Here is a 14,473-nt window from a genome sequence, read left to right as displayed (position 1 = left end):
TGTGAACTTTGACATCTTGGAGAGATTTTATTTTCACCATTTCTGAGAGAAAAAAACAAAAACAAAAGACCTTCTAAGGTAGAAGATGAACAAAGAGATGGATTTTCGAGGCATGTAGGGTTAAAATGTCTGACAGTGAATCTAATTTTGCATGTGAAAACTCAAACCTTATTAATACTTTAGATTTTTTTGGGATTTAATATGATAGTTCCGGGAAGCTAGAATTTCCATTATCATGAGCAAACATATTTAAAAGAGCTTCAGGTTTCTTTCATTATACCTCACATCATGGGGAAGCTGTAGAGATGCAGAAGAGGATAACAGAAAAACCATCGGCTGTGCTCTCCACAAACCTGACCTATGTGGAAAAATGGCAAGAAGAAAGTCATTGTTGAAAGAAATACAAAAGAAGTTCAGTTTGCAGATTTTCATGAGCCACGTAGGAGAGACAGCAGACATGTTGAAGAAGTTACCAGGGTGTCAAACTCATTTTTGTTGTGGTCCAAGTAAAGATCCTGAATGCTCTTAAAGGGCCGGTTGTGCCAGAGTTTGTTTTTGAAAGCTGTTCACAAACTGTTAAATATCAATTTATTCTTAAAATTAATATTATTGAACAACTTTCCAGTCCCTCCAGGATTACGTGATACTTTTTGTGATTTTTTTGTACTAAAAATCAAAGTGTTTGTGGTTCTTATTTGGAAATATTTCCGCTCATTTATGACGATAAATGCAACATTTTATTATTTATGGACTATAATCTGACATCAATTAAGGCTGAGGCAGCTGTCTAGTACAAGTATGAAAGTTTTTGACAATTTTTGAGAAAAACCTGCAATAAACTCCCAATTTTGTTTTAGCACAAAAATGTTGTTGATTTTGCGTGAATTTCCACAATAATTCTCAAGAAACTGGAGGAACTGACTGACATAATTTGTCAGGAAACAGATAAAAACTGCATTAATTTGACTGATAACATAATATTTAAGGACACTTAGTGTTTAGTCTAGAATTTAGAGGGCCACATGAAAAGCTACGGCGAGTCAGATTTGGCCCACGGGCCTCGAGTTTGACACATGTGCCCTAAACACACCATTCTCATGGTCATAAAAGGTGGTGGAACAGGGAAGCTGGTCAGAACTGATGGAAAGACGGATGGAACTAAATAAAGCGTAATAAAAAACTATTAGAGGCTGATGGTTGAAAACTGGGGTCGAAGTTCACCTGCGTGTGGGACAATGACGCTAAACATGCAGTCAGAGCTGGAATGGGATGATTAGCATTATGCTATATGACCTAGTCAAAGTCCTACATCCAGTCGACAGTTTTTAAAAAGACTTGCCCATTGTTCAGATTTGAGACTCTAGAAGAGAAACGAATCATAAGAAGTGAAGCCCGACATGTTGCAGCTGAGTGTCTCTGTGTTGGCCGATTACATAAAATCCCACCGAAATACACAGAAGTTTTTCTACTATAAATGCAAAAAACCCAAAAAACATAAAGAACGTAAAAGCAATTATTTTTGCCATTTTTATTGAAAAAATAAGAATATATAAATTTAGACAGAATTTTTTTTTTTGCAACATAAGAATTGATCATTTTAGCTGTTCTACAAGAAGTTTTCACTTTAAAAAAAATAAAATCCCAACCCTTTATGTCTCTCTTCAATATATCCTGATGTACATACATACAATACATAGTATGTTAAATCAATGTTACATAGAAAACAATTGAGATATTTTTAAGGTATGAATTAGGGGTGGGAATGTATCGCGTCAGTCATTTATCATGATAAATTTCTTAAAATAATAAAAAAATGTGATTTATTACAGTCGTAATAAATTCCAGTTAATGTTTTAAAACCGTCCATATTGTGGAGGTTGAGTATTTTCTTCACTGTTTGTTCAATAAGAGTGCCATAACATATTCATTCATTAAGAAAATATGATTAAATGCAGTTACTGTGAGCCATTTAGTGACACTAATCATTCTTTATGTGAAAAGTATAAACGGTTCTTATCGTCATTTTTATCGTAGTCACAAAATATCGTGATAAAACGATATCACCTCTGTTCATATCGCCAAACCCTCTGAATACTCAACGAGTATGCAGTATTGTTTTGTTTCTGAATATCCTTCATCTTCCACCAAGAAATATTTTTGTACCTTTTATGAAATAAATGTATACTTACGCTTTTCAATGTTCCTATTTTTTAAATTTTCTTTTTTCTCCCCCTGTATCCCTTTCTCTATAACATTTCTTCTCTGCTCCAAACTCCCCGTTGAGTCGCAACCAAAATAAAACATCAACTTCACGGACAGATGAACCGAATGAAGTCTAAATTGATTCGGTAGATGCTTTATTAATGAGCGGTCTTTGCAGCAGCGGCGCTCACCTGGCCCTCTCTCTACCACAACCTGCTTAATGATTCCCCCTCCATCCACAGCGGGGCAAAGGCTGCGGCTGTAACGCGACAGCAGCCAGCTGGAGCCACACGGAGCGGCAGCGCACAGGCGAACTCCTCATCCCACCAGGCTGTGATGCGCACGGGTGACGCCGCGCTCCTCTAGTCCGCACACAGACAGGCGAAGAGCTCGGCGCGGGATCGGACCCTGCTGCGCCTCATCTGGACGAACTGCGTCGGGGAAAATCCCGCAAAAACCGCGACTCTCTCTTGTGCGAGTGAGGGGGTGCGTGCGCGCGGGTGTGTGTGTGTGCGTGTGCGCGCGCGCGCTCGGGATTTTTTTTCTTTTTCTTTTTTTTAAATTTTTTTTTTTTTTTTAATAGGCGATCGTTGTTGAGAATAATCCGTTTTTTAGGTGAACGTTTCCATCGGACGAAGAGCGAGGGGAGTTTCTGGACTTTGCAGAGGAGACGAGCTGCTCAATTCCGACAGATAACCAGCAGATACAGGCGTTAATCAGGTAAGAGCGCGGATGTCTGCATGCGTGCATGTCGTGTTGGGGTTTTTAATTCTTCTTACATACAGCCGTCAGGGTGTGTGTGTGTGTGTGTGTGTGTGTGTGTGTGCGTGTGTGTGTGTGTGTGTGTGTGTGTGTGTGTGTGTGTGTGTCGTTTCTGTGTGAGCGCATGATGTTACATGGGGATGAATGGGGATGGAGGAGAAGGCTGGCTCTGAGGCACCTGCGCATCCATGAAAAATAAAGCCTCTGCGCTCCGCCTGCGGTCAGCGATTCGACCGAAAACGAGACGGAGGCGATTTACTGCGCGAAACAATGAAATGTCGGGCGGCTGAAGATACGCTAATTGGCCTTTAAACGCCTCCGGAGGCTGCGAGGGAGTTGTGTTCGCATACGTCAAATATTTATTAGATTGTTACAAAAAAAATAGAAAAAAAAAAAAGGTGTGTCAGATTGTGGCATTTTTCATGTCTGTCGCTTGGATGAGCTGAAAACATGTGATGGAGGGGATCTGGTGGGGAGAACGCTCTCACTGCGTCGTTTCCATCGGAATGCAGCAGCGTCTCCCCTCCTCCACCTCCCTCCTCTCCGCTCACACAGGAGCTCTAATACCATTAACTCATTTGTTATGGCCCAAAGCGCCATAGGGGGAATACGGCATCTCCTGGCACCCAGTCTGGCAGAAAACACGCCGTTCCCAGCTGAGGCGTGATCAGTCATGATTTGATTTTTTTTTTTTTTCTTTTTGCTTTGTTTTTATATTCTGATGATGTAAAGAGGGAACCAAAACGCCGCAGTATGCAGACCTCCTTTGTCCAAAATGTTCCTGTCCTCCCGATGCAAACTGTTTGTCCTCAAGGTCATTCACAGCAGCCCGTCATGCGGTTCAAACAGAACATCCGCGGAGCTGCAAGTGGCCAATAATGCGCGTTGGGACTGCGAGGCGCAGCGGAGGCTGAGCGTCAAAGCGCGGGGCTTTGCTCTGATTTTTTTTTTTTTTTTGGGCTGCGGCGCACATTAGTGCTGCTGCTGCTGCTGCTGCTGCTTGTTGTGGAAGGCCCGAGTCAACGCAGTGCAGAGTGTGGTGGAGCTGTCCGGAATGCTGCTGCTGCTGCTGCTGCTGCTGCTGCTGCTGCTGCTGCTGCTGCTGCTGCTGCTGCAGAGATGTGGACCAACACATCGGCTTGCAACATTAATCCATACTCCTCCAACTTTTGTGTCTTAGTTTAATGTCTACATCAAACACAAAGTGAGGGAAGAAAACAGCAGACAAAGTGGCAGGAGATGGAAGTATGGTTCCAAGATATTTACAAGCAAAAATCTGAGAAGTGTGGCATGCATTTGAAGTTTTTTTGTTTTTTTTTTAGAACATAATAGACATATAGTAATATCATAGTTCAGTATGAATGTGCAGACCTTTAAAGACCAAGGGCTGTACTGAAGACTTTGGGAAGAAGCAGAATTAGCTTTAAACCAATGATAATTTTTAAAATCTTTATTCAATTAATAAAGATTAGCTTGATTAAGAGCAATTGGGCTGTGCTCAAGGAAAGGTTTGAACAGTATCTTGACAGCAGAAGTTAAGATGAAAAATTGTATTTTGAGAAAGCAAAGTTTTGTTAAATAACTGGCTGAATTAGACATTAATAACCTTTTGGAAAATTGATTCTTAAATGACCAGTCGCAGCCATGACAGCTTTGACTTAGACTTCCATCTCACACAAGATGGCACCTTAAAACTGAAGAAACCACCATTCTGGCGCCATTTTGGAAATCTCTTTAAGTCCTACAAAATGTATAAGCACCAGTAATAGTAGTAGCGCTCTGCCACGACGGATTACAAAACAGCTTTCTATGTTTGTGTTGCAAAGTGCAGAATCGATATCAGCAGAGCGTTTAGTGCATGTTTGTTCTGGACAATTTTATAAGTTAGTGTGAAGAAATGAAAGGAAAACTTTAATATGACAGAGTAAGCTAACGCAGGCTAACATGGCATGAATAAAATGACTATCACTGCGTTCTGGGATGAATAGTTTTTATTCCAGTCTCTTTGTTCCCTGTATGTCTGTTCAGTCCTTCTTGTCTGGGTCCCAACACTTTTATGTCTTAAACCTAATGGCTTTCTTTCAGCAAACACTTTTTCTTGCCACTCTATCACAACGGCTAGATTTGTGGGAGTGGTCAACAAACAGAAATACTGCCAAAACGTTTTCCTACCTGAATCGCAAACCTCTGCAGCTCCTCCACAGTAACCGGGCCGCTTGGCTGCTTCACTGGTTAATGTTCTGCTTGTTTGCGTTGTGAGTTTAGATCAGTCCTTGACGACCCGTGTCCCTGTCCCAACGATCAGAACAAAATGGCTGAATTACAACCAAAAGATGCTGCCATGTTATAATAAGTTCTGCTTATGACTTCATGGCTTGATTTGGATGTTTTGACGCAGAGATGCATCTAAAAGCTCGCATCATTAAAAAGAGTGTGCCTTTATCGGATCGTTTATCACTTGTCGTGATAAATTTCTTCTAACGATAAGAAATTTGGTTTATAGTAAATAAAAAATACATTCCAATTAATGATGTTCAAAGCCCCCCCAAAACTGTCTTTATTGTCAGGATTGATAGTTTTATTATTTTCTCCAGCATCAATAAACACCAATACATTTGAAAATACAGTGACTGTGTGCAGGTTAGTGACACAAATCACACTCCTTTATGTGACCGGTGTCTTAAAAAAAAAAACGCATTACAATTAAATCTTTTTTAATTGTGTTTGTGGGACTATACATGCTGTGACATATGGTTACAGTCAAACACTTACCTAAAAAAGATGTAATAAATAGTTCTTATTGTTACTTTTATTGTAAACACTATGGTTGCGGAAAATATTGTGATAAAACCTTAAGTCCATATTGCCCTGCCATACCTTTAAACAATATTTTAAGTTGGTTTAATATATATAAAAATCCCAGTGAAAGACATTGGGATTTGAAATTGTGTCACGACACAAAGCAAATGCATACATTTGCTGGACGTTCCCCCCTCTGACCCCTGCATCCCCACATCTAAATAATATCCGGCTGTCTCATTAGTTTAATTATGCATCTGCCTATTCTTGGCCGTCTTATGTCATTTGCCACATCATGAGTCAATAATTCATGAATTCGGGGCTTCAGAGAGGCAGCTGGAGTTGTCGTAGCTGCTGCTGAGTGCCTTCATCATGTGGTTAACAAACTAATCCGAAGCGGATGGCACGCCGGACTGTCCGCAGCTGGTTTTAAGCACAGCGGTACTCACAGACCACTCAGTTATAAGCCATATTCCCCGCTGATCCAGATTAGAGCTGGCCCTGCTGCGCGCTCCTGCGTGCCCCCACCGCCGTCCCCGCGCTGCGTGGACTCACTGCAGCTGTGTCTCTCTTACATGCAACGCGGAGGCTTTGTTGTGATTGTCATTGGCGTGGGGACGGTGTTTGCAGTGGAAACTTGATAGCGGCGATCGAACGTTTTGGTGAACTGGATCTGCTTTGACAGTGATGATCCAGGTCACAGCTTACTGGGGGCCCGAAGCCTGGCACCGGCAGGGGCCACGGAAATAGAGCACGAGCATCATGGAACTATCCGTGCTTCCGTCCAAGAAGAGGATCAAATCAATGTATAGTTTGTATGACCAAAAGCTAAACAAGAGCTTTTCTTTTAGAGCTCACTGAAATATTAGACATAGATACGTAAACGAGTACCACCGCTTTCACCTTGTGCCACATTACTCACAAACTGCAATGGATTTTGTTTTATTTTATTGGTCTAGACCAAAAAGATGTAATATTTTAAGCTTTCCACAAGCCATGTAGGGAACACAGCAAACATATGGAAGAAGGCGCTCTGAAATGCCTTGCCCAAGAGCACTGGGTCAAGGCAATGAAGTTTATTTGTGCGGCATGTCTCAGCAACGGGACAGTTCAAAGGGCTTTAAACCATAAAAACGTAACAGAGAAACTAAGAAACAAGCAATAAACATTGCATTCTGTCAAAAGAAATAATCAAAATCATCAAGCGAATGCACATCAAATATGTCGATCACTGTTCCAGTGACTAGGAATCAAAGGCAACTCTAAACAGGTGGGGTTTTAGCCTTGATTTAACAGAACTCCGTGTTTCAGCTGTTTCGAAGTTTCCTGGAAGTTTGTTCCACGTTAGTGGAACACAAAAAACTGAATTCTGCTTCTCCATGTTTGGTTCTGGAGATGCGGAGCAGACTAGAACCAGAAGACCTGAGTGGTCTGGAAGGTTGATAGAATGAAAAAAACAATCTTGCTGGGGGAGGAAGTCAACATTTTCTAAATGCAAGACAACCAAACCCCAGCTGTCCGATGAACCGGATGAGACCAGGACTTAACATCGCCCTCAGGACACCGTCTCAGGCAGTGCTAGCATGGGAAGATGCATGTGGCTAGATACAAGGCAGTCCTGTTAGAGCAGGTATCTTAAACTCCAGTCAATGACGGCCCTGCAACCTTTACATACCAATATTCTTCAACACATGTTACTCAAATATACAAGCCACTAACAGAAATCAGCACTTTGGACCAGAGATGGATCTGAAAGTTGTAGGATTGTTACGTCCAACAAGGGCACAACATATTTGAGGACAGGTAGGCAAAACTGAGGGTTCAAAAAATTATTTTATTTCAAAACTCTCTCGAACTTTTCTTTTGGTTCAACTACTGTAATTTTCTGTGGAGAAAAAAAGAGAGTTAAATATCCTCAGTTTCCCGTGTCCCAAAAAAAAGGAAAACAAAAATCCCAAAAGTATCAACAGAAAGGTGGACCTGGTGAGCCGATCAAAAAGAACAAAACGGTACAGCAGGGGGCCAACCCGATACAGGGCCGTCGAAGCCCCTTATGTTTGCAGATGCTCTGAGTTTGAGGTGTTTTCCTTTGAATAATGTGCAAGATTTTCAGTCTCTAGATGTGTAAATCTGGTAGAGACACACCCCAAGAAACAGGTAATGAGTCCATCTGCATAAGATTCACTACTTTGTGTTAGTCCATAAAAATGTCGATATAACACATTGAAGTTTATGATTCAAGTTCAAGCGGTGTGGCCACTTTTGCAAAGCGCCATAGTGCATGACTTTAACTGCAGTTCAGTATTTTAACAGCAGGTTTTTTTGTGTGTTTGATGTTCTGTTGCTGTTTGTCTGACGGAGTATCTGTCAAGGTTCAGAGTTCTGTTCCCCTCACTGTCCTCTGCAGGGCATTCCTGTCTGCCTTGTTGCAGCAGGAGTACCACTCCAAAAACAACAGAAATGCAAAAACAACACTCAACTCGCATTAACAGCAAGTTCTTTTACCACAGGAATCATGGGAAAGCAAAACAGCAAGCTGACTCCTGAGGTGATGGAGGATCTGGTGAAGAACACAGAGTTTAATGAACACGAGCTGAAACAGTGGTACAAAGGCTTCCTGAAAGACTGCCCCACCGGTCGGCTGAATCTGGAGGAGTTCCAGCAGCTCTACGTCAAGGTTTGTGTGACCCGCATCGCTCTCTCACTTTCTCTCACCAAAATCCGCGCTGGTCAACTCATGACACACCTCTTGTTTTCAAACGTGCGCAAGTTCTTCCCATACGGCGACGCGTCAAAATTTGCACAACACGCCTTCAGGACCTTCGACAAAAACGGAGACGGCACCATCGATTTCCGAGAGTTCATCTGCGCCCTGTCCATCACCTCCCGCGGCAGCTTCGAGCAGAAACTCAACTGGGCCTTCAACATGTACGACCTGGACGGCGACGGCAAAATCACCAGAGTGGAGATGCTGGAGATAATCGAGGTGAGGGATTATCGAGTCATTAAGCCTTTACCCATCAGGAGGCTGGGTGCGTTTTGTCCATCCGTCAGCTGCACACCTGCAGAGCAGCAACATCACACACACTCACTCGTACACACAGAGTCAAATTGTGGCAAAGCTTCAGCTGTATTGGATATCTTGATGCTATTTCAGGGAAAACAATCTATAAGATGAATCTGATCTGTGTTGGTGATATTGGAGAGTATTGACAAATCCAGCTGGGATAAATATAGTGTTTTATTCCAGTCATATCAGATGCACCGTGTGTTTTCGCAAACTAAACTTAGCATTTAGCCTGCTGTTTTTATCCAGGTGTTCATATTTCTGCAAGTCTGTTTTGTCATCAGCTTGGCACTTATATTTTTTTATGTTAGGCAGAACGTCACAAATTATTTGCGGACGCAAACATGTGAACCAGTATTTAGCGGTTTGAAGAAAGCCGGGCAGCAGAACCAGAACGGCACCAGAACGCAGTGATTTAGAAAACACATTTTGATTGAAGTGTAAATACAAAGATAGTATCGGAAAGAGGAAAAGGAAAGAACAAATAAGGACAAAAGCTTTGATTTTATAGAAATGATAACAAAATTTGGAAGTTAGATTTACCAGGTAATTATGAAAAAAACAGCAAAGTGGAGTCTCTTCTGACCAAACTCTACATATTTGTGTTTGTGATGGTAGGACAGAAAACGATTTAGTCAAGGCTTCACTCCTAAGACAGTTGAAAACACCAAGTCAAATCCCCGTGTTGGGAAAATAACACTCATAAAATCATAAGTGTTCGGTGTAGCTCTCTGGCAGAAATGTCAAGTTAATTTCAAACTATGCAACTTGAGCAAAAAGTCATCCTGCTCTTCCTTCCTTTTCATCTCTTCCCGTCGTTGTGAAGCGTGTTCAAGACGTACCGTCGTCAAATTGAGACGTGACGTCATTGTTGCTTTGAAAGTTGCTGCGCCGGATTTTCATGTCAAACCATTTTTGCTCCCAAACTACTGAAGACATAAACTCCTGCCGCGGCGTGTCGCGGCTGGACAGACTCTTCATGCTACAGCCCGTGGAGGAACTGTATGGTTCACTCCCGTCACCATGGGAACACAGATTTGATGAGTGTGCAACTACGAAACAAGTCCGGGTTGTTGTAAGAGTCAAAGACATTACTCTAGTTCCACTTGCAATAAAAAGACAGGACGGTTTTTGCGCTTGCCTGTTTTGACAGAGTTAGCACATGGTTAGCATCCAATGCTAACCATCAAGTCTTTTGTCCAGCGGGTAAACTTTATAAGTATCTGTGTCGCATACTTTTTATTCCCCAGGGAAGCAGGAAGTTATGTGTAACAATTTAGAAGGTCCTAGAAATTCTGATTAACTTTTAAAAGCCAAGCATGAATTTCAAAAAGCTTATGTTACATTTAAATTGCAAGGGTTGTGCTAACAATGAGTGCTAACTAATATTTGATACTGCTATGATAAAAGCTTGTTTTATTTCAAGGCTTTTCATCCATCGTTCACAGAAGAGACGACAGCGATGAGCGAATGACGCGTGAAATTCAAGTCGAGTGACATCTTCATCAACAGACTGAGCTGTTTAAGGATTTAAGGAACAAGTTAAAAAAAAAAATCTTTTCTCTGGTCCCACAGTTACATCGCTTGACAAACTCTGCACACGTTTTATTTAAGCACGTAGGCCTCCGCCGCGTTAGATAACAAAAGCACACTCCTCGGCTAATTTCTCGCACTCCCTCTCGCCCGCAGGCGATCTACAAAATGGTGGGCACCGTGATCATGATGAAGATGAACGAGGACGGCCTGACACCGGAGCAGAGGGTAGACAAGATCTTCAGCAAAATGGATAAGAACAACGACGACCAGATCTCGCTGGAGGAGTTCAAGGAGGCGGCGAAGAGCGACCCGTCCATCGTTCTCCTGCTGCAGTGTGACATGCAGAAGTGAAGCCGCATCCCTCACCCCCACCTGACCCTCCACCCCCACATCCCACTCCCACTCCCACTTCCTGCTTGCGCCTCTTTCTCTCTAACCCCGCCGGCCTCCCCACACCCAGTCTGTATCCACACACTCTGGACAGCCGCACACGTTTTAATGTCTCATTAGGTTCTCTGCCATTTCCACACGGGGGAGAAAAAAGAAGAAGAGATAAAAGAAAAACCACCCATAATAACATAAGAGAAAACAAACAAAATGCTTGAACTATTTTTCAATGGACTCGCTTCTTGTGGTCGTATGCATGAGAATGTCAAAATGCAGAATAATTTTGAGAAATAGCTATAAGATATCACAGATTTCTATTTCTAAACATGCCAACGTGATTCGTGCACAGTAGCCCTGTACATTCTCACCTCTAGCTTGTATATCAGTGGAGCACTGCATTCAGTTTTGTTTCTGAAGTATTTAGGAACCCCCCCTTTCCCTCCCCCGTCCCCCAGTGTTCACTGCTGCGACTGCTGTATGCTCTACATGATAGTAACAAAAACAATAATTCCTATGATAATTGTAACTGTCTCTACTATCCAGACTTGTTGAGCTCTCGGAGAACAGAAAACGGCTCCTGCCTGCTCCAGATGTTCTCACTCAGTGGAACCGAGAAGAGCAGGTTCTTTGCATGCATATATTACGTGTCGAGAAAAAGAAAAAAGAAAAAAAAAACAACAACTATATAATCTCTTACCTTTTTTGCATCTTTAGGTGGCTATAAAAAGACATAAAATCAGAACTTCATTTAGTATTGTTGCATGGGCTGTACAGTATGTGACGCATTCTGTCATTAGTTCACCCACTGCCCTCCTCCCAGTAATGTGGGAGCATCCCCACTCCTCCTCCCCCCCCCACTCGATTAAGCATTAGTATGTGATACTTGAGTTGTTGGAAAGGTGTTCAGGCCAGTGGCGCCCCAAAGAGGGGGGACAGGGGAGCCGTGGCCCCCTCTTAAAAAATCCTGGCCTCCCCAGAGAATTATATTCATGTTATAAAAAGGTGTAAAGTATCATCTTTTTTAATGAAAACATAAATGTAAAACCCAATAAATGAACAAATATAAAATATATACGTAGCTATATAATATATAGCAAATATTATATATAGTTGGATTTTCTTTTCTTTTTTTAGCTGTACTCCCTCCTAAAATATTTTATTGGCCTGGTCTGGCCACCCCTATAAAAATAATCTGGGGGGGCGCCACTGGTTCAGGCTGCAGCTGTGGATTGAAGAGCTTTAACGTCGACACGCTGCACCGTGTTTTGGCTTCGGTGGCTTGTATGATGAGCAGAAATCTACTCGTGTGTGTGGACACAATTTTTTTTGTTGCTCCTTTTCTTTTGATCACGTCGCACGGCTGCCCTTTTAGAGGAAAGGTCAGAATCCCCGCCATCATCAGGTGCAGTACTCCAATAATTGGCTTCTTTTTTTTTTTTTCAGGCCGCTTGTTTTGATTTAAACTTGAAGAAATAATAATAATAATAATACTAATAATAGTGATGAAAAAAGGGTAACTTTAACTTACATATCAACATGTTTACAGAAACAAAGAGCACTGCGAAACGAGTACGTTCTTGGCTTTTGGATCCGCTGCTTGGGGCTCGCTCTCAAGGCTTAGGGAGCCTGTGAGGGCGACTCCACTTCCAATGCAGCTAAAACAACAACAATAATAATAATAAAGAAAAGCCTCACCTATGTTTACTGGACACACTGCATTCCTTTGTGTAAAACTTTTTTGTAAGGAGAAACTTTTACTGAAAGGTGTCATCTTCTTATTTACCTGTTTGCAGCGATCATTAAAGATGCGGGAACCTCAAAGAGGCGTTTGATGGAGTTTCTTACACTGTGAGACGGTCGCGTTTGGTTACTGCCGAAATGTTTCTCTTTCCGATAGTTTGCACCTTCTCCCCTCCTCCGTCCACCCCTCCACCCCTCTCCTCTCCTCTCATGTTAGGCTATGCAAGCATGGACTGGGAGTCTGCTTGTTGTCCACTTGCACAAGTGGAAGTTGCAGAAGAAGCTGTTCATTGTTTTTTTTAATTTTGTCTGGAACATAAATGAAGCCAACCCCCACATCTTCAGTGACTGAATTATTTCTACATTTTAGTCCAGATTTATCCCCCCGCCCCCCTCCTTATTTTTGTCGAGTAAATGTTTCTATCAAATATGAAAACTCATTATAACAACTGACTGTATTCTTTTATACATGTGGCATGTGTTGCACCCAAACTCAGTTCTGTAGTGTTTGAAATGAATAAACCATCGACAGGCTTTTTGGAAAGACACAGGCTGGTAGGTGGAGTTACTGGTTCTGCACTGAAAATCCAAAATAAAGAAAAAAACAACACCAAGGCTGTGGATTGTTTTAGCCCACCAACTGCAAGGAGAACCTCTTTTACCTTCCTTAAGTTACCTTCAGAGCACAGCAGTCTGAAAATACTACGTTGAGATAGGCTAGTTGTGAAGGTAATATCTATGAATTTATAGTGACTTGCAGAAATATTCCTAACCCCTGAATCTATGGCAAGCCGTTTTAACATAAATTCGGTTTCGTCTGACCATCTGTAATTACATTCTAGTTATCTGAAAATGCATTTTGACTGGACAAAACAAAATTTGTACTATCCCGAATGGTAATTTAAGATATCTGCATTTACATTCTGACTAGTAAGAATAATAATTCAAGATATACATCTCACAATTGTTCCCAATTTGTAACAAGTAATCATCTTTGCTCTTTGTGTTTAATCCAGAATGGTCTGAGAGGTTTAGCTAGTGGGGAAGAAAATCTGAATGGTATACATCTTGGTGTTTTATTAATAAAATGATGAGGCTTTTAGATTTTACGTGAACGTAGTAAAGAAAATATATAATTTCGCCGTACAATTTGTTATAGACTTTGGTCATTAGGTTTAAACTGGACAATTAAGCAATTTAAGGATAGATGCTAAAATTTAGAATTTAAAAACTTTTATATGAGAAGCAAGAAAAGGGACTACAGTGACCAGTTCTAGCTAAAATAAGCATGTTATACCTGATTTTAGGTAATTAATTAGCTAAAATCAATGTACTGTTGAACCACAAAAAACCCAACAACAAAAAATACTATTTTCTACAACAGTCACTTGAAAACTATATAATTTAATGGGTGTTTAAGTCAGCAGCAGTAGGAACAATTGTTGCTCTTCTATATGCAGTTAAACCAATTAGTTCATGTTAAACATTCATTATTGTGTAAAAAAGACAACAACGTGGGAATGCAGTATTTATGCTAGGTTATGGTATCGTGAGAGTCTCATGCCGGCCCATCCTGAATCAAGACCACCTGCTTTTCCTCACACAGCACCAGCACAAGCGAGAAATCCAACATGTGGAAAGAGAAAAGAAAAACACAAGTGAATAGCAAATGCAGAAGGTAAGTAAAATCCATCAATTTTAGTCAACAGTGAGTAGACTCAGCTAGAACACAGCGGAGGAGTATGAGGCGCATCTATAGAAAATGAGGTGGGACATAATACATAAAGACAGACTTTAAAATATACAGAAGAAAAGACAACAAACCAAACACAATAATGTCTTCCAAGTACATTATCCCCATATGATTGTTCATAAAGCTTTCACAATGCAAAATTCTGCAAAACTTGTACACAAACTGCAACACTGAGGTCACTTAAGTTCTTTGCTTTTCTTAGAAATAAAACATAATTCACAGCAAAA

At 41.3% G+C, this 14,473-nt stretch overlaps 1 protein-coding gene across 3 annotated transcripts; it reads left to right on the top strand.

Annotated features, from left to right (window-relative positions):
• The first annotated feature begins 2,435 nt into the window (after positions 1-2,435).
• On the top strand, positions 2,436-13,103 carry LOC102225002 (visinin-like protein 1). Of its 3 annotated transcripts, none has more exons than XM_023353240.1 (5): positions 2,436-2,688; positions 2,818-2,922; positions 8,274-8,440; positions 8,534-8,749; positions 10,520-13,103. In XM_023353240.1, the coding sequence occupies exons 3-5, from the start codon at positions 8,279-8,281 to the stop codon at positions 10,715-10,717; spliced, it is 576 nt and encodes a 191-aa protein (XP_023209008.1). In that variant the 5' UTR covers positions 2,436-2,688; positions 2,818-2,922; positions 8,274-8,278; the 3' UTR covers positions 10,718-13,103. The 3 variants fall into 3 exon arrangements, with proteins under 3 accessions (XP_023209008.1, XP_023209007.1, XP_023209005.1); XM_023353239.1 differs by having other exon boundaries at positions 2,786-2,922; XM_023353237.1 differs by having other exon boundaries at positions 2,436-2,922.
• The last annotated feature ends 1,370 nt before the right edge of the window (positions 13,104-14,473 follow it).

The sequence above is a fragment of the Xiphophorus maculatus genome, chromosome 19 (assembly GCF_002775205.1).
Source record: "Xiphophorus maculatus strain JP 163 A chromosome 19, X_maculatus-5.0-male, whole genome shotgun sequence".
Taxonomy (NCBI): domain Eukaryota; kingdom Metazoa; phylum Chordata; class Actinopteri; order Cyprinodontiformes; family Poeciliidae; genus Xiphophorus; species Xiphophorus maculatus.
The sequence above is the reverse complement of the archived record's forward strand: the minus strand, read 5'-3'. Positions and strand labels throughout refer to the sequence as shown.

Bases quoted from the DNA above. Each gene is read 5' to 3' on its own strand.
- LOC102225002 (XM_023353240.1), top strand. From the start codon at position 8,279: ATGGGAAAGCAAAACAGCAAGCTGACTCCTGAGGTGATGGAGGATCTG. The intron at 8,441-8,533 runs GTTTGTGTGACC...AACGTGCGCAAG, and splicing joins TCCAGCAGCTCTACGTCAAG to TTCTTCCCATACGGCGACGC. The intron at 8,750-10,519 runs GTGAGGGATTAT...TCTCGCCCGCAG, and splicing joins AGATGCTGGAGATAATCGAG to GCGATCTACAAAATGGTGGG.